The 23,488-nt window shown below is 51.3% G+C and overlaps 1 protein-coding gene across 1 annotated transcript; it reads right to left on the reverse strand.

The window, feature by feature from the left end:
* Positions 1 to 674: 674 nt before the first annotated feature.
* On the reverse strand, positions 675 to 17,395 carry LOC306925185 (uncharacterized protein; the record flags this gene model as incomplete). The annotated part of the gene is made up of 4 exons (XM_079503875.1): positions 17,217 to 17,395; positions 10,104 to 10,505; positions 7,682 to 7,982; positions 675 to 6,538 (listed from the first exon to the last, which is right to left on the reverse strand). The coding sequence occupies exons 1-4, from the start codon at positions 17,244 to 17,246 to the stop codon at positions 675 to 677; spliced, it is 6,597 nt and encodes a 2,198-aa protein (XP_079360001.1). The 5' UTR covers positions 17,247 to 17,395.
* Positions 17,396 to 23,488: the final 6,093 nt, after the last annotated feature.

Genomic DNA, 23,488 nt, shown 5'->3' on the forward strand with positions numbered 1-23,488 from the left:
AGCATAACATAATGCTTGAAACACATAATAATTTCTTTATGCATATATTGTAGAGGCAAGGTTACATCCTATTTGACGAATGGCGGTGGGGGGTATATCTGAATCATAATGGCGGTGGGGGGTATATCTGAATCATAATACTGAAATTATTCATCTTTTCGTGAGTAAAATAGTCAGTTAAAACAAATAAACATCCCCTCTCACGTAAGGCAAAATGTAACACAACTGTTGACTCTTAATGTAACACAACTGTTGACTCTTAATGTAACACAACTGTTGACTCTTCGGTCATTCCGTAGAAAAGTCAAATAAAAAAATAAATCAAATATAAATTCAACAAGATTTACAAGAAGATTCTTCAGTGTCTCTAATCAAACCGTTCCTTTACGTTGAACTGGTTGACTCAAAAATCTAAACGTCATCACAGATCGTAGTTTGGCTTAGGCACATTATCAGGTCCTTCAAAAACTAAAACTGCTCTCAAATACACGCACGCACGCACGCTTAATTCCACAGAAAACATAACTGACCATAACAGTTGTTTTTGTACCCAATTATTATGGCCACGTGAAAACAACTGTACTGTAGCTTAGTGTCCAGTCCAGGGCAGCTGGTTATGCCAGGGGGCAGCTGGTTATGCCAGGGGGCAGCTGGTCATGCCAGGGGGCAGCTGGTCACAGCTGCCCCCTGGCATGGAGCAGGTAGTGCTGATACAGACGCGCGACGTCCGTGAAGGGGCGGCCGCACACGGCGCACTTGATGCCGTCGGCGGTCACCTCGTGCTGCCTGTGGCTCACACACTGTCTGGACCCGTTAGGTTCAACTACCGGGTTCACAAACAGCCTGGAACCGCTGGGTTCAACCACCGGGCTCACAAACAGCCTGGAACCGTTGGGTTCAACCACCGGGTTCACAAACAGCCTGGAACCGTTGGGTTCAACCACCGGGTTCACAAACAGCCTGGAACCGCTGGGTTCAACCACCGGGTTCACACACTGTCTGGACCCGCTAGGTTCAACCACCGGGCTCACAAACAGTCTGGAACCGCTGGGTTCAACCACCGGGCTCACAAACAGTCTGGACCCGTTGGGTTCAACCACCGGGCTCACAAACAGTCTGGACCCGCTGGGTTCAACCACCGGGCTCACAAACAGTCTGGAACTGCTAGGTTCACCCGCCGACAGAAGGGAAGACGAGGAGGAGGCCACGTGATGATTTAGAGTCCAGTTCCCTCCTCCTCTCTCGGGGAACGGCGGCGTCCCTCTGGGCTGTGGGACAGTCCGGTACTGGTCGGGGAACGCCGGCGTCCCTCTGGGCTGTGGGACAGTCCGGTACTGGTCGGGGAACGCCGGCGTCCCTCTGGGCTGCGGGACAGTCCGGTACTGGTCGGGGAACGCCGGCGTCCCTCTGGGCTGTGGGACAGTCCGGTACTGGTCGGGGAACGCCGGCGTCCCTCTGGGCTGTGGGACAGTCCGGTACTGGTCGGGGAACGCCGGCGTCCCTCTGGGCTGCGGGACAGTCCGGTACTGGTCTGGCTGGAGGTGGTGTTGTGAGGGGAACGGTTGGGGGTGTGGCTGTGGGACAGTCCGGTACTGGTCTGGCTGGAGGTGGTGTTGTGAGGGGAACGGTTGGGGGAGTGGCTGTGGGTGTTGTGAATAATGATAATAATAATAGTACGGATTATAATGAGGGCCACCGCTGAGCGAGGGAGGAGGAGGAAGAGGAGGAGGCTGGAAGCCAGGATGGTGCTGGCGGTGAGGTTCCGCGTTGCAGAAGGCCGAGCTATAACCGTTCACGTGAGGAGGGTTCGGCGTCTTGGAGGCGGGGTTTGCGGCGGCGGTGCCGTCGTGATGATTCTGATGATGATGCTCGACGGACAGGCGGTAGTCGGAGTCGTCGTGCGCGCTCGCCGACGGCGAGTGACACCGCTGGTGGCCGAACAGCTCGTCCAGAGTCTTGAAGCCGCAGCCGCACTCCTCGCACTGGTAGGGCCGCGGCGGGGCCCGGCTGGGCCGCGCGCCCACCCAGCGGAAGTCCGGGTGCTGCTCGGCCACGTGCCGCCTGTAGGCGGCAGCGAAGCGGAAGCGGCGGGCGCAGCGCGGACACGCGAAGCGGCCCCTCCGGTGGCGGTGGAGCCTCTGGTGGCGCCACAGCCCCGCCCAGCTCGCCAGCGTCTTGCCGCAGTGCTCGCAGTCGAAGCTCTGGCCGCGGCCGTGCGTGAGCATGTGGGCGCGCAGGCGGCCCATGTGGCGGAACAGGCGGCCGCAGCTCGGGCAGAAGTACTTCCTGGGGTCGGAGCGCTCGTCCAGGTCGTTCAGCTTGGACGCCAGGAGCGACGGGGGCTGCGACGCCGCGGCCGTCGACAGGAACGGCCCGTCCGTCCTCCTGACCACGCCCCTCTCGTCGTCGTCGGACCGCCTCTTTCCGCCGGTCTCGTCCGCGGCGAGGAAGGAGGGTGACGCGGTGTGGCGCGAGCTGCGCATGGGTTCGGGCAGCAGGTACTCCTGCGATATCTTGGCCTCTTCGTGGTCGGCCGCGCGGCTCAGAGAGCCGCCGCCGCCCCTCCCCGACGCGCTGCAGCGGGCGCGGTGCTGCTGGAACTCCGACAGCGCGCCGAACAGCTTGTCGCAGAGCAAGCATCGGTAGAGCTTGGCGCCGGTGTGGGAGCGCATGTGTCCGTTGAACGACTCCACCGTGGGGCAGGTCTCCTTGCAGACGTGACATGTGTAGGACAGGGTGGACAGGAGGCGCCGGCCCCGCCGCTCCGTCAGGCACACGTGCTTCTTGGCGCTGCTGATGTGCGTGAACGCCTTCAGACACAGCGTGCAGTTGTAGCGCTTCACCGACCAGTGCGAGAGCTCGTGCACGCGCAGGAAGTAGGCCTGGCCGAAGCCCTTGCCACAGATGTCGCACTTGAAGGGCCGCTCGCCCGTGTGCACGCGGACGTGCCTCTCCAGGGCCGAGGGGTAGGGGAACCGCTTGCCGCAGTACTTGCACGTGATCTCGGCGTCGAACTCGCCGCACGGATCCCTCCTCCGCCGTCTCCGCCTGGCGAACGTCCTCCTCTCGTTGAACCTCTTCCTCTCGTAGTCCGTCGTCGTCGTGGCCGCCTCCACCCCGTGCTTGTCCAGGTGGGCGGAGAAGTCGGAGCAGGATATGTTGATCTGGCAGACGGGGCATCGTTGGTACGTCCTGCTCCGCTGCTTGTGTCTGTGCGTCCTCAGGTGGAGCGTCAGGTTGGAGTTCCTGTTGAAGCCTCTGCCGCACTCGTGGCAGTGGTAGGGCTTCTCCCCGCTGTGGATGCGAGAGTGGATGATGTACTCGGAGAGGAACCTGCAGGTCACACCGCAGTCTGGACATTTGTACTGCTGGCCTTCTCTCCCGGAGGCCATGACGTCGTTCAGGTGGTTGTCCAACCCCGGCGGCACGTCGATGCCGTCCGGCTCCCGTTTCAACCTCGCCTCCAGAACGCTCGTAAGCGGATTCATGCTCCGCTGCTTCCTGCGTCCCCATCTGGCTTTTCGTTTTCTCTGCCGGGCAGCGGGAGCGATTGGGACCGTCTCGCCATTGTAACAGCTGCTGGGACGCTCCGCCTTGACCCTGGCGTCGGCCTTGCTCCTTAGGCACCCAGTGCGCGGCGGAAGCCGCGGGAGGGGATTGAAATAGTCCAGCTCCGTCTCCACGTCCTCGGACTTGACGCGGGAGAGCATCTCGGCGGTCCTGAACGGCTCCGAGCTGCCGGTGGAAAGACACGGGGAGGGCGAGGGCGCCGTGTCAGTGGCGCTGGGCGACCTGGACTCGCGGTCGGTGTCGTCATCGGGCTGCTGCCCAGTCCGAGCCGTCCTCTGACCGGGCCTCTCCGCCCTCTGCCCGGGCCTCTTCGGCCTCTGATCGGGCCTCGCCGCCCTCTGCCCAGTACGAACCGCCCTCTGCCCCATCCAGACCGCCCTCTGCCCAGTCCAGGCCGCCCTCTGCCCGAGCCTCTCTGGCTTTGGACGTTTCCTACCCCACATGACCCTCCGCCGCCGCTTCTTTCTGGCCCGGCGCTGAACGGGCGCGCCCTGCTCTTCATCGCCAACGGGCGCTCCCTCCTCTTCATCGCCAACGGGCGCTCCCTCCTCTTCATCCCGGGGCTGAAGGGGCGCTCCCTCCTCCTCGACAAAACCCATGTCGCCGATCGACCCCGGCGCCTCGCCGACGCCACCGCCCGCCGGGTCTTCGGGGATGATCTCCTGAACGGGCGGTTTGCACCTCCTCCGCCTTTTGGCGGCGACAGGCTTATCCTCGCTCTGCGGAATGTGCGGAACGAAACATCCGTCGGCTCCTCTCCTCGTCCTCAGTGTTCTCAGAGAATGCCCGCCGTCGTCGACAGGATCCCTGACCCGATGGACGACGACATCCTCGGCTGCGACCGCAGCGCCGTGTTCCGGCCTTAAGGCAAGCGGAAGTTTCCTCGGCCTCCCCGGCCGCCTCTTTTCCGGAGGCGTTGCCCCGACACCTTCTACAGCAGTGTTGGGGGCTGGCAGGGGGTCTGGGGTGCTCTCTAAAACAGTGTTGGGGGCTGGCAGGGGGTCTGGGGTGCTCTCTAAAACAGTGTTGGGGGCTGGCAGGGGGTCTGGGGTGCTCTCTAAAACAGTGTTGGGGGGCAGGAGAGGGGCGCGTTCTACAACGGCGTTGGGGGCTGCACCAGTGTCTTGCAGGGGACCAGGGTTACTCTGTGGCGAACCGTCTCCCGCACCTGACCTGAAACAAGCATCAGCTACACGTGGAGCGGTGGTCTCAGATTGCGTCTTTGTCCTCCTAGGTGGTTTGTGGTCCGCGGTGCTCTCCGGGAAAGGATCCGCGGAGTTAGGAACTGCACTCAAACAAGCGTCGACCTCATCTCTAACGGCCTTGGCCTGTCTCACTTTTCTACGCTGTGCTTTCTGGACTGCTTGCGTCACTGGCAAGGCATCCATCCCGCTCGCTGAGAGAGGTTCTGCACTAGCTGCACTCGAACAGACGTCACGTTGATCTGCAGCGGTCTGTGGCAGTCTCTTTTTCCGTCTAGGTGCTTTCTGGACCACATGTGTCATCGGTAAGGCATCTGTCAGAGGGTCTGTACTAGCTGCACTCAAACAAGCCTTATGTTGATCTGTAAAAGTCTCGGGCTGTCTCTTTTTTCGTCTCTGTGCTTTCTGGACTTCCTCGGCTGGTGGTAAGGCCTCTATCCTACTCTCTGACAAAGCGGCTATAATACCCGTACTGAAACAAACACTGCCTGGATCTGTCACGACCTCTGCCCGTCTCTTTCTCCTTTTAGACATGCTGTGGTGCGCGTCGTCATCGGTCCCTGGCCTTTTAGACATGCTGTGGTGCGCGTCGTCATCGGTCCCTGGCAACATGTCCGTTTTAGCTGCACTCAAACAAGCGTCGAGTGGATCCTGAACGGCCCCCGTCTGTCTCTTTTTCCTTCTGCCAAACGGTCGGCGTTGGTCGCGTCTCCTGCGAGCCTTCCCACACCGCGCATACGTCGTCCCGTCTGTCGGAAAGGCTTCAGCGATCTGCTCCGACGTCTCTCCGGACTTCGTGTCCGCCGTGTCGTCCTCCGCCGCCGTGCGGACACTGTCCGTTTCAGGTTGAACCAAGCCCTGCGCTTCCAGATGTCCCGCCGCTACGTCCGCGTCGGCTAACGCTCGGGACGGCTGCTTCTGCTTTCTTTTAAACGGGCGACCGGGTTTCCTACGAGGCTTCCCACAGCTCGCAGGGACGTCCGTCGAGAAGGCTCCAACGATCTGCTCCGAAGTCGCTCCACACTCGCCCGCCGTCTCCTCCTCCTTCGCTGCTGCTGCTGTCGTTTCACGTTGAATTAGGCCACGTGCTTCCAGATGTCCCGCCGGTGCGTCCGCGTCAGCCAACGGTCGGACGCATTTTCTTTTAAACGGGCGACCGGGTTTTCTACGAGGCTTCCCGGACTGCACTGCTGTAGCGTCTGTCGGAGAGGCTTGAACGCCTCCTCCGGTAGCGTTTGCCACCACGTCCATCGCAGGGAGAGCGTGGTGCAAGGCGACGCGGTCAGGCTCAGACTGAACCAGCCCGCATGGATCTTTAACAGGGTCATTCTTCCTCCTCCTCTTCCTTTCCGAGGGTTTTTGATCTGGAGCCGCCGCGGCCGTACTCTCCGTCGTTCCGTCGACGGCGAAACGAGCGTCCGCCGGAGCTGCAGCGGCGGCGGTGCCGCTGGTCTGACCCCGCCTTCTCTTAAACGGCCGGCCGCGTTTCCTGCGAACCTTCCCAGACTGCAACGGGGCGGGGGCGGCGGCGTCCGGAGAAAAGCCTTGAGCGTTGTTGTTGTTATTGTTGAAATGCGACGTCTCTCCGGAAATGTCTCTCGTGTCCTCCGCTGCCTGTGTCCTCGCGTGGGCGCCGTGTTGGACGTTAGCACCGTCTGTGTCGGGTGTAAACGAGACCCACGGGGGTCCCGGGGGGCCTGGGGAGAAGGGTGTGTCCGCTGGGGGCCGGGGCGTCTCTGGGACGCCTCCCTGTGTAGAGGATGGAGCTTCATGTCTGCTGCGGTCCACTCTGTGGAGCTTCTCTCCAGAGGGACCTTCATGTCTGCTGTGGTCCACTCTGTGCAGCTTCTCTCCAGAGGATGGAGCTTCATGTCTGCTGTGGTCCACTCTGTGCAGCATCTCTCCAGAGGATGGTCCTTCATGTCTGCTGTGGTCCACTCTGTGCAGCTTCTCTCCAGAGGATGGAGCTTCATGTCTGCTGTGGTCCACTCTGTGCAGCTTCTCTCCAGAGGATGGACCTTCATGTCTGCTGTGGTCCACTCTGTGGAGCTTCTCTCCAGAGGATGGACCTTCATGTCTGCTGTGGTCCACTCTGTGCAGCTTCTCTCCAGAGGATGGAGCTTCATGTCTGCTGTGGTCCACTCTGTGCAGCTTCTCTCCAGAGGATGGACCTTCATGTCTGCTGTGGTCCACTCTGTGGAGCTTCTCTCCAGAGGATGGAGCTTCATGTCTGCTGTGGTCCACTCTGTGGAGCTTCTCTCCAGAGGGACCTTCATGTCTGCTGTGGTCCACTCTGTGCAGCTTCTCTCCAGAGGGACCTTCATGTCTGCTGTGGTCCACTCTGTGCAGCTTCTCTCCAGAGGGACCTTCATGTCTGCTGTGGTCCACTCTGTGCAGCTTCTCTCCAGAGGGACCTTCATGTCTGCTGTGGTCCGCTCTGTGCAGCTTCTCTCCAGAGGGACCTTCATGTCTGCTGTGGTCCACTCTGTGCAGCTTCTCTCCAGAGGGAGCTTCATGTCTGCTGTGGTCCACTCTGTGCAGCATCTCTCCAGAGGGAGCTTCATGTCTGCTGTGGTCCACTCTGTGCAGCTTCTCTCCAGAGGATGGAGCTTCATGTCTGCTGTGGTCCACTCTGTGCAGCTTCTCTCCAGAGGGACCTTCATGCCTGCTGTGGTCCACTCTGTGCAGCATCTCTCCAGAGGATGGAGCTTCATGTCTGCTGTGGTCCACTCTGTGCAGCTTCTCTCCAGAGGGACCTTCATGTCTGCTGTGGTCCACTCTGTGCAGCTTTTCTCCAGAGGATGGACCTTCATGTCTGCTGTGGTCCACTCTGTGCAGCTTCTCTCCAGAGGATGGACCTTCATGTCTGCTGTGGTCCACTCTGTGCAGCTTCTCTCCAGAGGATGGACCTTCATGTCTGCTGTGGTCCACTCTGTGCAGCTTCTCTCCAGAGGATGGTCCTTCATGTCTGCTGTGGTCCACTCTGTGCAGCTTCTCTCCAGAGGATGGTCCTTCATGTCTGCTGTGGTCCACTCTGTGGAGCTTCTCTCCAGAGGATGGTCCTTCATGCCTGCTGTGGTCCACTCTGTGGAGCTTCTCTCCAGAGGATGGAGCTTCATGTCTGCTGTGGTCCACTCTGTGCAGCTTCTCTCCAGAGGATGGTCCTTCATGTCTGCTGTGGTCCACTCTGTGCAGCTTCTCTCCAGCCGTCTGTTGAAACAAAAAAACATTTTTTCACCAACAAGTAAAGAAGAAGAGTATTTTATGAAGCTTCATGGCTACCTGCATGATGTTATGAAGCTTCATGGCTACCTGCATGATGTTATGAAGCTTCATGGCTACCTGCATGGTGATATATGAAGCTTCATGGCTACCTGCATGGTGATATATGAAGCTTCATGGCTACCTGCATGATGATATATGAAGCTTCATGGCTACCTGCATGGTGATATATGAAGCTTCATGGCTACCTGCATGGTGATATATGAAGCTTCATGGCTACCTGCATGATATATGAAGCTTCATGGCTACCTGCATGGTGATATATGAAGCGTCATGGCTACCTGCATGGTGATATATGAAGCTTCATGGCTACCTGCATGGTGATATATGAAGCTTCATGGCTACCTGCATGGTGATATATGAAGCTTCATGGCTACCTGCATGGTGATATATGAAGCTTCATGGCTACCTGCATGATATATGAAGCTTCATGGCTACCTGCATGATGTTATGAAGCTTCATGGCTACCTGCATGATGTTATGAAGCTTCATGGCTACCTGCATGGTGATATATGAAGCTTCATGGCTACCTGCATGGTGATATATGAAGCTTCATGGCTACCTGCATGGTGATATATGAAGCTTCATGGCTACCTGCATGATATATGAAGCTTCATGGCTACCTGCATGGTGATATATGAAGCTTCATGGCTACCTGCATGGTGATATATGAAGCTTCATGGCTACCTGCATGATATATGAAGCGTCATGGCTACCTGCATGATATATGAAGCTTCATGGCTACCTGCATGATGTTATGAAGCTTCATGGCTACCTGCATGGTGATATATGAAGCTTCATGGCTACCTGCATGGTGATATATGAAGCTTCATGGCTACCTGCATGGTGATATATGAAGCTTCATGGCTACCTGCATGATGTTATGAAGCTTCATGGCTACCTGCATGGTGATATATGAAGCTTCATGGCTACCTGCATGATATATGAAGCTTCATGGCTACCTGCATGATATATGAAGCTTCATGGCTACCTGCATGATATATGAAGCTTCATGGCTACCTGCATGGTGATATATGAAGCTTCATGGCTACCTGCATGGTGATATATGAAGCGTCATGGCTACCTGCATGATATATGAAGCGTCATGGCTACCTGCATGATATATGAAGCTTCATGGCTACCTGCATGGTGATATATGAAGCTTCATGGCTACCTGCATGGTGATATATGAAGCTTCATGGCTACCTGCATGATGTTATGAAGCTTCATGGCTACCTGCATGATGTTATGAAGCTGCATGGCTACCTGCATGATATATGAAGCTTCATGGCTACCTGCATGATATATGAAGCTTCATGGCTACCTGCATGGTGATATATGAAGCTTCATGGCTACCTGCATGATATATGAAGCTTCATGGCTACCTGCATGATGTTATGAAGCTGCATGGCTACCTGCATGATATATGAAGCTTCATGGCTACCTGCATGATATATGAAGCTTCATGGCTACCTGCATGATGTTATGAAGCTGCATGGCTACCTGCATGATATATGAAGCTTCATGGCTACCTGCATGATATATGAAGCTTCATGGCTACCTGCATGGTGATATATGAAGCTTCATGGCTACCTGCATGATATATGAAGCTTCATGGCTACCTGCATGGTGATATATGAAGCTTCATGGCTACCTGCATGATATATGAAGCTTCATGGCTACCTGCATGGTGTTATGAAGCTTCATGGCTACCTGCATGGTGATATATGAAGCTTCATGGCTACCTGCATGATGTTATGAAGCTGCATGGCTACCTGCATGATATATGAAGCTTCATGGCTACCTGCATGGTGATATATGAAGCTTCATGGCTACCTGCATGATATATGAAGCTTCATGGCTACCTGCATGATGTTATGAAGCTTCATGGCTACCTGCATGATGTTATGAAGCTTCATGGCTACCTGCATGGTGATATATGAAGCGTCATGGCTACCTGCATGATGTTATGAAGCTTCATGGCTACCTGCATGATGTTATGAAGCTTCATGGCTACCTGCATGGTGATATATGAAGCGTCATGGCTACCTGCACGATGCAGCTCATGGACGAATGGCGTGGAGAGACCGGACTGCACACTGGAACAGACGTCACTTCAGAGGATGGGACGCTATGCTGCTGGACACATCGACCACCGGGCGTCCTTTCAGGGGATGGGACGTTATGCTGCTGGACACATCGACCACCGGGCGTCCTTTCAGGGTATGGGGCGGGATGCTGCTGGACACATCGGCCACCGGGCGTCCTTTCAGGGGATGGGATGCTATGCTGCTGGACACATCGGCCACCAGGCGTCCTTTCAGGGGATGGGGCGGTATGCTGCTGGACACATCGACCACCGGGCGTCCTTTCAGGGGATGGGACGCTATGCTGCTGGACACATCGACCACCTCTGTGTTGTAAGGAGACTTTATTCTCCATGTCAGAACTCTGTGGATTACAAATAAACTGAGTTTCAGTGATTTCTTTGTTTCTTGGAAAAATAACACGATTGGGAACTATGCACAAAATAAAATTCACCCACTGCTATAAATCGCTGGGCGCTATGATTTAATGGATTAAATAACCCTGAGCGTTCGGGGTGTTAAATATGTGGCCGAAACACCACTAGGTTGAACTCTGCTAATAAACAAACTGATTCACGTTCGGATGCTGACTTTATGTGATGTCTAGTTGTCTACACGATGGTCACATATTATTTCAGCAGGTCACCAATTTCACCGTAACACCACCATGCTGGAGTGACCGAGTGTCAGTGGTTCTCAAAGTGGGGTCCAGGGACCCCCATGGGGTCCTTTGGGGGGTTCCAGGGGGTCCCCAGCCAAAGTAGTTAACACAGCATCACAACCATCCACTTATATGTTGGTTATTGAATAGTTGGTTATTCAATAGTGCTGCGATCTGCTATTTAGTTTTTTATGTTTGCAAAAATATTGAACATTTTTAATGTTTATTTAATTTTGAAATGTTAAGTTTTTAACCCATTTAGACCCGAGGCCAATTATTAAAACTGATTAGCACATCAGTGAGCTGGATGCAATCCTACCTGGAGGGGAGAGAACAGATGGTGGAAGTGAACGGAACACTGTCCCCCCCCCTCCCAGTGAGCTGTGGCGTTCCACAAGGAAGCATACTAGGGCCTCTACTGTTCCTAATATATGTAAACGACATGACTTCAGCCTGTGACTGCAACTTGTTCCTGTTCGCAGATGACTCAGCACTGCTAGTCTCGGACAGGAACAAACTGCAGGTTGAAAAGGCCCTCAGCTCTGAACTCGGTAGAATCTGCACCTGGCTCGCTGATAACAAACTATCTTTACACCTGGGAAAAACTGAATCCATTCTCTTTGGCTCTATTAGTAATCTCAGCAAGGCAAATGGCTTCTTGGTTAGAGTGGGTGACAATGTTATCACACGTAAAGATGAAATTACCTACCTAGGTTCCATCCTGGAGGCTAATCTTTCCGGTGATAAAATGGCCACCAACGTAATCAAAAAAGTCAACCATAGAACAAGATTCCTCTACAGGATCTCCTCACTGGTCAACAAAAACACCTTGAAGACCTTAACAGGAGCCCTTGTACAGGGTTTCTTTGACTATGCATGCACCTCCTGGTACCACAGCACCTCAAAGGCCCTTAAAACCAGGCTCCAGACTTCCCAAAACAAACTGGTCAGGCTCCTACTTGATCTAGCCCCCCGAACCCACCTCACCCCTGCCCACTTCGACAGGCTGGAATGGCTTAGGGTCGACGACAGAGTACAGCATCTTGCAATGGGTCTGGTCCACAAGATTCGATACACCACCAAGATACCCATGTACCTGTCTAGATACTTCCTTAATGTTAACGAAGTCCACACCCACAACACCAGAGGGAGTGCAACGAACCATGTACAACCCAGATTCGGCACAAACAAGGGACTAAATTCTTTTCGCTCCTATGCCACCAAAATGTGGAACGCCCTACCAACTGTCATTAAGACATGCGAATCCCTTGACTCCTTCAAAACCGCTCTCAAAGGGCACCTACGGATGGCTGCAATTCGAAACTGGCCCCCGTAAAATCTGAATCCCCCCCCCCCCCGCCCCCCCCTTTTTTCCCCTCACTGTATATATTTCTTTTCCCTTTTTACCTCCTTTATGATGAATTCCTGTTCTGTCTATAGAAGTGTCTATTTGTACGTCTCTAAATGTTTTGATGATTTGAACATGGTGGACCCTATTGGAAACAAGTGTAATGCTTAAAGGAGAATTCCATGCTAGAAGGCTTTCTTACCTTTCTTTGTAGTTACGTCCCCACCAAAGAGGTCCAGGTGTTTTTTTGTGCAAAAACTCCTTATTGGCTATTTCTCCTACCATAAGCCCTCAATGAATTGCATTGAATTGGAATTGAATGGGGCTATGGGGTGTTGTGCTAATTCGCTTATTTGCATCAAAATAAGTAGTAAAGTGTGCCGCTTGGGATATTATTCACATTATGAAGAGAGGATATATACAAAAAAATTATAATTTTGAGCGATGGAAATGAGCGAATTAGCACAACACCCCATAGCCCCATTCAATTCAATGCAATTCATTTAGGGCTTATGGTAGGGGAAATAGCCAATAAGGAGCTTTTGCACAAAATAACACCTGGACCTCTTTGGTGGGGACGTAACAACTACAAAGAAAGGTAAGAAAGCCTTCTAGCATGGAATTCTCCTTTAATTGGGTCGTCCACTCACAGTTAACAGCCTTTGTATTGAGTTTGTGCTTGAAATGTACTGTAATTCTGCAAACTGTTAATAAATTCTTCAATCAATCAATCAATCAAAAAAAAATCACACCCGTGTGAACTGAGTGGTGTAAGGTCTTATATAGACTGATCAGCTGTGGTCTGACGTAATGAAATCACACCCGGGTGAACTGGGTGACCGTAGCAACCATGCTCATTTTTTGAGCACAGACAGACAGACAGACAGACTAACAAAGCCAGTCATAGGAGTGGTTTACACCACTCAAAAAAGGCTTCTAAATCTTTTTCATGTCAAGGACCCCCAGAATATCTGTATTTGGCTGCGGACCCTCATCTGAAAATATGTTGTTCCAGGGACCCCCCCCCCCCCCCCCCCAGAAGCAAAGATTTGAGTTAAAAACGTTCACTCTGAAAGAATATATATTAAAAGATTTGCGCCACATTTTCACAATATTTCAAAAATAGCAGATCTGAGCCGCGCTATGAGCTTGTAGATCTGCTATTTTTCAACAGCTAAAATATAACATAATGCTTCCACTACAATTATGGTGGAGAAGGTCATACCGTATGACCTTGACCTGAGTCAAAGGTCATACCGTATGACCTTGACCTGAGAAGGTCATACCGTATGACCTTGACCTGCGTCAAGGTCATACCGTATGACCTTGACCTGAGAAGGTCATACCGTATGACCTTGACCTGAGAAGGTCATACCGTATGACCTTGACCTGAGTCAAGGTCATACCGTATGACCTTGACCTGAGTCAAAGTTTTGTATTTTCCTGAGATGTACTGGTGGAGTGATTGATTGAGTGATTGATTGAAAGTTGCATTAACAGTTTGCAGAATGGGTGAAGTTCAATGAACGTATAGTAGGCTACAGTTCAATACAAGGTCTGCCCCAGAAAAGCACTAAGACTTGTTTACATCGGTGTCCTCCATGTTCAATTCATCAGAACCTTTATAAGTAAAACTACTGAAAATAACGGAAATACAGCCAATAAAGTAACTTTAAAAAAAAAATATATATATATATGGCCTGGGCCATGGCTCAGTGGTCCAGTCACCTTGGCTGGTAATCCAGTCTGGCAGTGTGCCGCGGGTTCGACTCCCGATCCCGACGGCCTTTACTGCATGTCTCCCCCCCCATCTCTCTCCCCATTTCCTGTCAGCCTACTGTCTGTCCCTCCATAAAAAAATAAAAATAAAATAAAGGCGAAAGCCGCAAAATAAAAAACATTAAAAACATATATATATATATATAATTTTTATCCCACGATTTTGTAACCCATTTTTCACCCCTGTGTCAATTATCTAATGTGATCCTGGGCTCTACACACCCTCCGCCAACCTGGGGAGAGCAACGGACTTGAACTCATGCTTCCTTCATGCCGGAGTGTCCAAGTTGCTCCTTTACACCTGACAGGGGGGGAGTTTCCCTGGTTGGACGTAGCACGTGGAAGGAACACGTTATTCCAACCAGTTCCTTTCCCCTCCATCAGGCGCCCCGGCTGGTCAGGGGGAGGCAGTTTAGAGACCAGTTCCTTTCCCCTCCATCAGTCACCCCGCCTGGCCAGGGGGAGGCAGTATAGAGACCAGGATTACTAATAACTTCAACAGTGTGCCAATCAAAGGTCTCAGAATGGATTAACAGCAGCTGCCAGAGACACAGAAACCAAAAGAGTACAAAAAACCAAAACAGAGCAAAACAAAAACAGTGACAGTCAAACCAGTGCTTCTCAAATCATATTTCATATCAACGACCACCACATTATTTTGGCTGCGGAACCCCATCTGAAAGGATTGTGGCAGGGAGCAGGGAGCAGGGAGCAGGGACCCCCCCCCATACAGTTCTACAAGCCTTTTCAAAAACGTTTTGTTTTAACCAAAAAAATATCAAAGGGCACCTACGGACGGCCACAATTCGAAACTGGCCCCCGTAAAATCTGAATGCCCCCCCCCACCCCCTTTTCCCCTCACTGTATATGTTTCTTTTCCCGTTTTACCTCCTTTATGATGAATTCCCGTTCTGCTCTTTGGCTAGAAGTGTCTATTTGTACGTCTCTAAATGTTTTGATGAATTGAACATGGTGGACCCTGATTTTGGGTCGTCCACTCAAAGTTAACAGTCTTTGTATTGAGTTTGTGCTTGAAATGTACTGTAATTCTGCAAACTGTTAATAAATATTTCAATCAATCAATCAATCAATCACTTCACCTAACTTTAAATACCTTGTATAACAGTGTGGTTCCCAAACTGTTCCACGTCAAGGACCCCCAAATTGACACTAATCAGCCCCGCGGACCCCCATTTGAAGAGATATGCCAGGGACCCCCATAAGAGAAGATTGTTACGGCTCTAGCATAGCCGCAATTTGCAACTCTAGATGTTTTTACAATGGGATGAATCTAGAGTTGCAATACCCTCCATTGACTCCCCACTCATCGAATTTGGTTTGCGATCTGATTGTCTTAAACGACGTTAAACTCACCAACATTGCAGCTGTAGTCCAAGCTTGAATTATCCTCTTTCAATCTGCCGAGCTTGTTTTTCATAAAAATCCCCCGTAGACATGTTATGAGCTACTTTCTGTCAAGAAGAAGAAATGTTGGAGTTTGGAAGCGCTCGTTTTGTATTAAGGGGTCGCGCTGCTGCCTCCTGCATTATGTGCAAATGCGAAACAGATGCATGCAGGGACGTTCAGTGACTTACGACGAGCAATTCCAAACTCCAGCACTTAGAAAAATAATCACTTGCACAGAATTTCTTGACAGAAAGTAGCTCACAACATGTCTACGGGGGATTTTTATGAAAAACAAGCTCGGCAGATTGAAAGAGGATAATTCAAGCTTGGACTACAGCTGCAATGTTGGTGAGTTTAATGTTGTTTAAAACAAGCAGATCGCAAACGCAAATGGATGAGTGGGGAGTCAATGGAGGGTATTGCAACTCTAGATTCATCCCATTGTAAAAACATCTAGAGTTGCAAATTGCGGCTATTAGTAAGGGCATTTTATCAGGTATTTGACAAATCTGGGAACTAAATCGTTACCAAGAAATGTCTTCACCAATGTGTTTCTAAAGGTGTCTAATAACATGTACTAAAAGTTTGAAATTCAACTCCCGTGGGAAATTGAGTTATTAGCATAATATGCATAATATGCCCATAACATCCTATATAAGGCAAAAAAGTCCAAATTTCATCATTCTTTAAGTAGCATGTGACATATGAAACTAGGGTGATTGCATGATTCTGAATCCATTCCAAGCATTAGTTTTGCACAAAAAACACTACTTGGGCTAAATTAGGCTAATATCCAGTTGACCAAATGTGCTGACCTCATCACGTTTGTGTGGCCGTTTTCCTCCCAAGGAGTGTTTTTTGTGCAAAACTAATGCTTGGAATGGATTCAGAATCATGCAAACACCCTAGTTTCATATGTCACATGTTACTTAAAGAATGATGAAATTTGGACTTTTTTGCCTTATATAGGATGTTATGGGCATATTATGCATATTATGCTAATAACTCAATTTCCCACGGGAGTTGAATTTCAAACTTTTAGTACATGTTATTAGACACCTTTAGAAACACATTGGTGAAGACATTTCTTGGTAACGATTTAGTTCCCAGATTTGCATAGATTTCTCTTACTATATGCTCTAGCAGTGATTCTCAACCCGTTTAATTTCAAGGACCCCCCAGTTTGACATACATTGCGGTACAGACCCCTCATTTAATGGCATTTCTACCTCTGGGGACCCCCGATTTATATTGTAAAATCAATGCACAGACCCATAAGGGTCCATTTGGTTCCAAACTATCATTTAGCTGCGGGGACCCACCTGGAACAGGCTGCAACATGTGTACATTTAGGTATACATTGTATACCTAAATGTACACGTTACAATTAACATCTGGAATATCTCCAGTATAGTGTACAATGTAGCTGACTGTGAATGTAGTCAACAACACAACATCAAACAGGCTACAATGTAACCATGTGTGTCTTCAGTGCAACACTGTTGCATCCATCCATCCATCACTGCATGATCATAGACTGATATGATGATCATAGACTGATATGATGATTATTGTGATTTCTGTAATGAATGGATGCTGCATGATCGTGCACGTCGCTGCCTGCAGCAGCCAGCATGCACGCACGCATCGGAAAGCCGTGCACGTGTATCTAACACAAAATCACGTTTTAAGATGCAAACAGACGCTAAAAAACCGTTTAGACCTGTGTTGAATAACATGAACATGTTGTCTTAATTAACTGAACCACAACAATGCATGCAGCAGTTCAGCACTAGGCCACATCAGTCTCCTCTGCACCTTCTAGACAAACAGCGACAGATTGTGGCTGTTTTGTTTAACCCACAGCGGGACTGACTCACCGCAGGGCTCTCTGGCTCCATAGAGTCCATGGTGGTGGAGGTGCTGGTGGTGTAGTGGTGGTTGTTGTTGTTGTTGTTGTTATTGTTGTTGTTGTTGTTGTGGGGAGAGGAGAAAGTGTTGCTGGTTTTCACTAGGTTAGCCCAGTACTAGTAGCATGCTGCTGCTAAAGGCAATGCAATGCTGCATGTCTGGAGTAGCAGAGCCGCCCACCACCACCACACCGCACCTCACACCGAGGCCCCGAACCGAGCTGCGCCGCTACAGCGTGCAGTGGGGGGGCCAGGGGGGGGCGGGGGACCTTTTCACCCCCCCCCCCCCCCCCCAAATATATATAGGCCTATAGGCTACTATTAATTTGGCTGCGGAGCCCCATCGATTTATTTTGTATACAGACAGTGCTCCAGGATCTCCTCCATAAGAGAATAGCCTACTTTAGTTTAAAATAATAATAATAATAATAATAATAATAATAATAATAATAATATCAATTATATTATTCAAAGATTTTAACTTTTTCAAAATGTTGACCAAAAAAAATCAGATCTACATAAGCTCACAACAACACAAGGTGTCGTGATCTCTTTTTTTATTTTTTATTATTATTATTAGCCAAACTATAAACCGCCATAAAAGAAAAGAGCACCTTCAGACTGAGCGGTCCTAGAGACCCCCTGCATGCTTTCTTTGAATCTACTTTTACTGGTTTGATTTGATGTCCTTAAATGTCTCGATGAATTGAATACACATGACAGTCGACCACAATGGACACAATTGTCACAAGCCCTTGTGGCTTTTTGGGTAAATATGTTTTACAGATAAGTGTTAAAAAGTATTCAATCAATGATTTGCCCAGTGGCAGTGGTCCTTGAGGGGGTTCCAGGTGCCACTGCCACTGGGGGACCACCTGGAACCCCCTCAAGGACCACTGCCACTGGGGGACCACCTGGAACCTCCTCAAGGACCACTGCCACTGGGGGACCACCTGGAACCCCCTCAAGGACCACTGGGGGTCCAGCTAAATGATGGAGAAAACAGTCATTGTATTGAGTTGTGCTTGAAATGTACTGTAATTCTGCAAACTGTTAATAAATATTTCAATCAATCAATCAATGACCCATGATCCGGGATCCCATCCATAATAGGCCAGTCAATCTAAGCTAAAAAGGGGCGTGACCCAAAATAAATTGCAATAGTATTCATTCAAGGTTTTTTATGATCCATATAGATTCATCCAAATAACATGTAAAAAATTGTGAATTATATAACTATGTGACAACCAGGTAGGCTATAGTCTGGTGACCACCGGAGAGACGGGTGACAGCCGCAATATAGACGGCACCCGGGTGAGCAGTATGGGTTAGCACCCCAGCCTGTGTCCTCCAGGGTGAGCAGTATGGGTTAACGCCCCAGACTGTGTCCTCCATGAGGAGGTGAGCAGTATGGGTTAGCACCCCAGCCTGAGTCCTCCGTGAGGAGGTGAGCAGTGTGGGTTAGCGCCCCAGCCTGTGCCCTCCAGGGTGAGCAGTGTGGGTGAGCGCCCCAGCCTGTGTCCTCCGTGAGGAGGTGAGCAGTATGGGTTAACGCCCCAGCCTGTGTCCTCCATGAGGAGGTGAGCAGTATGGGTTAACGCCCCAGCATGTGTCCTCCGTGAGGAGGTGAGCAGTATGGGTTAGCGCCCCAGCATGTGTCCTCCGTGAGGAGGGGAGCAGTATGGGTTAACGCCCCAGCATGTGTCCTCCATGAGGAGGGGAGCAGTATGGGTTAACGCCCCAGCCTGTGTCCTCCATGAGGAGGTGAGCAGTGTGGGTTAGCGCCCCAGCATGTGTCCTCCGTGAGGAGGGGAGCAGTATGGGTTAGCGCCCCAGCCTGTGTCCTCCGTGAGGAGGTGAGCAGTGTGGGTTAGCGCCCCAGCATGTGTCCTCCGTGAGGAGGGGAGCAGTATGGGTTAGCGCCCCAGCCTGTGTCCTCCATGAGGAGGTGAGCAGTATGGGTTAGCGCCCCAGCCTGTGTCCTCCATGAGGAGGTGAGCAGTGTGGGTTAGCGCCCCAGCCTGTGTCCTCCGTGAGGAGGGGAGCAGTGTGGGTTAGCGCCCCAGCCTGTGTCCTCCGTGAGGAGGTGAGCAGTATGGGTTAACGCCCCATGCAGCCTGTGTCCTCCATGAGGAGGTGAGCAGTATGGGTTAACGCCCCAGCCTGTGTCCTCCGTGAGGAGGTGAGCAGTATGGGTTAACGCCCCAGCCTGTGTCCTCCGTGAGGAGGTGAGCAGTATGGGTTAGCGCCCCAGCCTGTGTCCTCCGTGAGGAGGTGAGCAGTATGGGTTAACACCCCATGCAGCCTGTGTCCTCCATGAGGAGGTGAGCAGTATGGGTGAGCGCCCCAGCCTGTGTCCTCCATGAGGAGGTGAGCAGTATGGGTTAGCGCCCCAGCCTGTGTCCTCCATGAGGAGGGGAGCAGTATGGGTTAACGCCCCAGCATGTGTCCTCCGTGAGGAGGTGAGCAGTATGGGTTAACGCCCCAGCATGTGTCCTCCATGAGGAGGTGAGCAGTATGGGTTAACGCCCCAGCATGTGTCCTCCATGAGGAGGTGAGCAGTATGGGTTAACGCCCCAGCATGTGTCCTCCATGAGGAGGTGAGCAGTATGGGTTAACGCCCCAGCATGTGTCCTCCATGAGGAGGTGAGCAGTATGGGTTAACGCCCCAGCCTGTGTCCTCCGTGAGGAGGGGAGCAGTATGGGTTAGCGCCCCAGCATGTGTCCTCCATGAGGAGGTGAGCAGTATGGGTTAGCGCCCCATGCAGCCTGTGTCCTCCATGAGGAGGGGAGCAGTATGGGTTAGCGCCCCAGCATGTGTCCTCCATGAGGAGGTGAGCAGTGTGGGTTAACGCCCCAGCCTGTGTCCTCCATGAGGAGGTGAGCAGTATGGGTTAGCGCCCCATGCAGCCTGTGTCCTCCGTGAGGAGGTGAGCAGTATGGGTTAGCGCCCCATGCAGCCTGTGTCCTCCATGAGGAGGGGAGCAGTGTGGGTTAACGCCCCAGCCTGTGTCCTCCATGAGGAGGGGAGCAGTGTGGGTTAACGCCCCATGCAGCCTGTGTCCTCCATGAGGAGGTGAGCAGTATGGGTTAGCGCCCCAGCCTGTGTCCTCCGTGAGGAGGTGAGCAGTATGGGTTAACGCCCCAGCCTGTGTCCTCCAGGGGGAGCAGTATGGGTTAGCGCCCCAGCCTGTGTCCTCCGTGAGGAGGGGAGCAGTATGGGTTAGCGCCCCAGCCTGTGTCCTCCATGAGGAGGGGAGCAGTATGGGTTAACGCCCCAGCCTGTGTCCTCCGTGAGGAGGGGAGCAGTATGGGTTAGCGCCCCAGCCTGTGTCCTCCATGAGGAGGGGAGCAGTATGGGTTAGCGCCCCAGCCTGTGTCCTCCATGAGGAGGTGAGCAGTATGGGTTAACGCCCCATGCAGCCTGTGTCCTCCGTGAGGAGGAAGCCCAACAACCCTCGGTGAGGCTTTTGGGAGGGCCATGCAAGTAGCAAGCGGAACCGCAGCACCATGTCCCTGAGGAACCATTGCCCACCACTCCTGAATGAACTGTCTGGAGCTGGGACTCTGGTGCAACGCACAGGTCCTGGGCCTGGTGAGAGCAGGAGTGGACCTGGTGAGACGTAGGAGGAGCCCGGACAGGAGACAACCCACAGAGCCTAGTCCTTCCATGCGCCAGAAGTGTACCTCCCAGCCCTGGCAGAGTAGCTCTGGAGTAGTTCCAACGGATTGTGTGGCCCTGGTTTTGCCCTAGTGGGACTGATTGAGGGTAGCTATACTGGGACGTAAGTCGGGACTTGATCACCCCGGCTGGGTGAAGGGTATGATGTTGGAAGACCCGAAACCCCGATGACCTCACGATACATCACTGAAGAGACGTCCCAGGTGCATCCATGACCTCAGGATACATCACTGAAGAGACGTCCCAGGTGCATCCATGACCTCACGATACATCACTGAAGAGACGTCCCAGGTGCATCCATGACCTCACGATACATCACTGAAGAGACGTCCCAGGTGCATCCATGACCTCACGATACATCACTGAAGAGACGTCCCAGGTGCATCCATGACCTCACGATACATCACTGAAGAGACGTCCCAGGTGCATCCATGACCTCACGATACATCACTGAAGAGACGTCCCAGGTGCATCCATGACCTCACGATACATCACTGAAGAGACGTCCCAGGTGCATCCATGACCTCACGATACATCACTGAAGAGACGTCCCAGGTGCATCCATGCCATGTATTTTTAGTTATGGATCATGGTAAATTCAGGGGTTGAAAGTTGGGTACCACACATGGGCTAAAAACGACCATAGCCACTTGGCACTTGCCCATAATGTGCCCAAAATGTGATGACCTCATCACATTTGTGATGACGGCTAGGGCCGTTTTTAGCCCAATGAGTGTTTTTCACAAATGCTTGCAATGGAATCATGAATAACCCCTAGTTTGACACATGCAACTTAAAGCATTATTACAATTAGACATTTGTGCCTTATATAGGATGTTAATGGTACCCAACTGTCAAACCCTGAACCCCATAAACATCCTTGAATGATTAGGCTACTATAGCAATTTATTTTGGGACAAATCTTAGATTGACTGCATGGCCTATCCATACCATTCTGCCTCGTCATTAGAGTGGACACTAGCATGTTGCTGTGCTACATCAGTGACCTCTGCTGGGCATGTGGGGGTAGTGTGGCTGCAACGAGAGATCAGATCAGCCATCATATTATACAGTAATATACTCAGTGATTTTCAACCCGTTTCATCAAGGTCTATAATTATGTATTCACCATCTGAGCCACGGTCGGACCACCATCTGAGCCACGGTCGGACCACCATCTGAGCCACGGTCGGACCACCATCTGAGTCACGGTCGGACCACCATCTGAGCCACGGTCGGACCACCATCTGAGCCACGGTCGGACCACCATCTGAGCCACGGTCGGACCACCATCTGAGCCACGGTCGGACCACCATCTGAGCCACGGTCGGACCACCATCTGAGCCACGGTCGGACCACCATCTGAGCCACGGTCGGACCACCATCTGAGCCACGGTCGGACCACCATCTGAGCCACGGTCGGACCACCATCTGAGTCACGGTCGGACCACCATCTGAGCCACGGTCGGACCACCATCTGAGCCACGGTCGGACCATCATCTGAGCCACGGTCGGACCACCATCTGAGCCACGGTCGGACCACCATCTGATGACATTTAGCCTCCCAGACCCAAGACTAAAGAATATGTTGTTGTCATTGGATAATATGTTGTCCACAATTCCATGATGTATTGATGCGATACCATTAGGAGAGATTTACAGGCAAGCGTTGATCAAAATAACAAGTCTTCTAATATTGTATAATTGTGTAGACTTTAGTTGTGAAGTTTTAAGTAATGCAGTAATGCACCGCCCACTGACTCCCCCCCCCCCCCTTTTTTTCCCCTCACTGTATATGTCTCTTTTCCCTTTTTACCTCCCTTATGATGAATTCCTGTTCTGTTCTTTGACTATATAGAAGTGTCTATTTGTATGTCTCTAAATGTTTTGATGAATTGAACATGGTGGACCCTCTTGTAAACAAGTGTAATGCTTAATTGGGTCGTCCACTCACAGTTAACAGCCTTTGTATTGAGTTTGTGCTTGAAATGTACTGTAATTCTGCAAACTGTTAATAAATATTTCAATCAATCAATCAATCAATCAGATGTTTAACAATAATTTAACTCGAGTGTAACTGAACCCAAATAGAACCGTAAATGTCCACTTCAATAACTAAAGATTTAAAAGAGTTAAAGATCTAAGAAGTAAAATTTGGTTGCCAGTTTGAACCCTGTGGGCTCCGGCCAGAGTTAGTGTCGAAGTGTCCTTGAGCAAGACTCTGAACTCCTAATTGCTCCTGATGTGCAGGTTGGTGCCTTGCATGGTTTCCTCCGCCATCGGTGTGTGTGAATGGGTGAATAGATGCACAATCTATGTACAGCGCCTTGGATAAAGGCGCTATATAAACTCATCATTTAGCTGTAGATCTGAGCAGTGGTTTGAAAACATGCTTAAAACCATAAGGGTTTATTAAATAAGTAATGATCATATCAGTGAGTTTTCAAAATGAAGTGTGAAGAATGGAGACAAGATTCAGGACAAACAAGATAAACTGCTGAAGTGTTGTTGAAGACACAATGAAATGAGCAAACAGAAACACAACTGGAACATAAATAGA

This window comes from Electrona antarctica, assembly GCF_951216825.1.
Source record: "Electrona antarctica genome assembly, chromosome: 6".
Classification (NCBI taxonomy): Eukaryota; Metazoa; Chordata; class Actinopteri; order Myctophiformes; family Myctophidae; genus Electrona; species Electrona antarctica.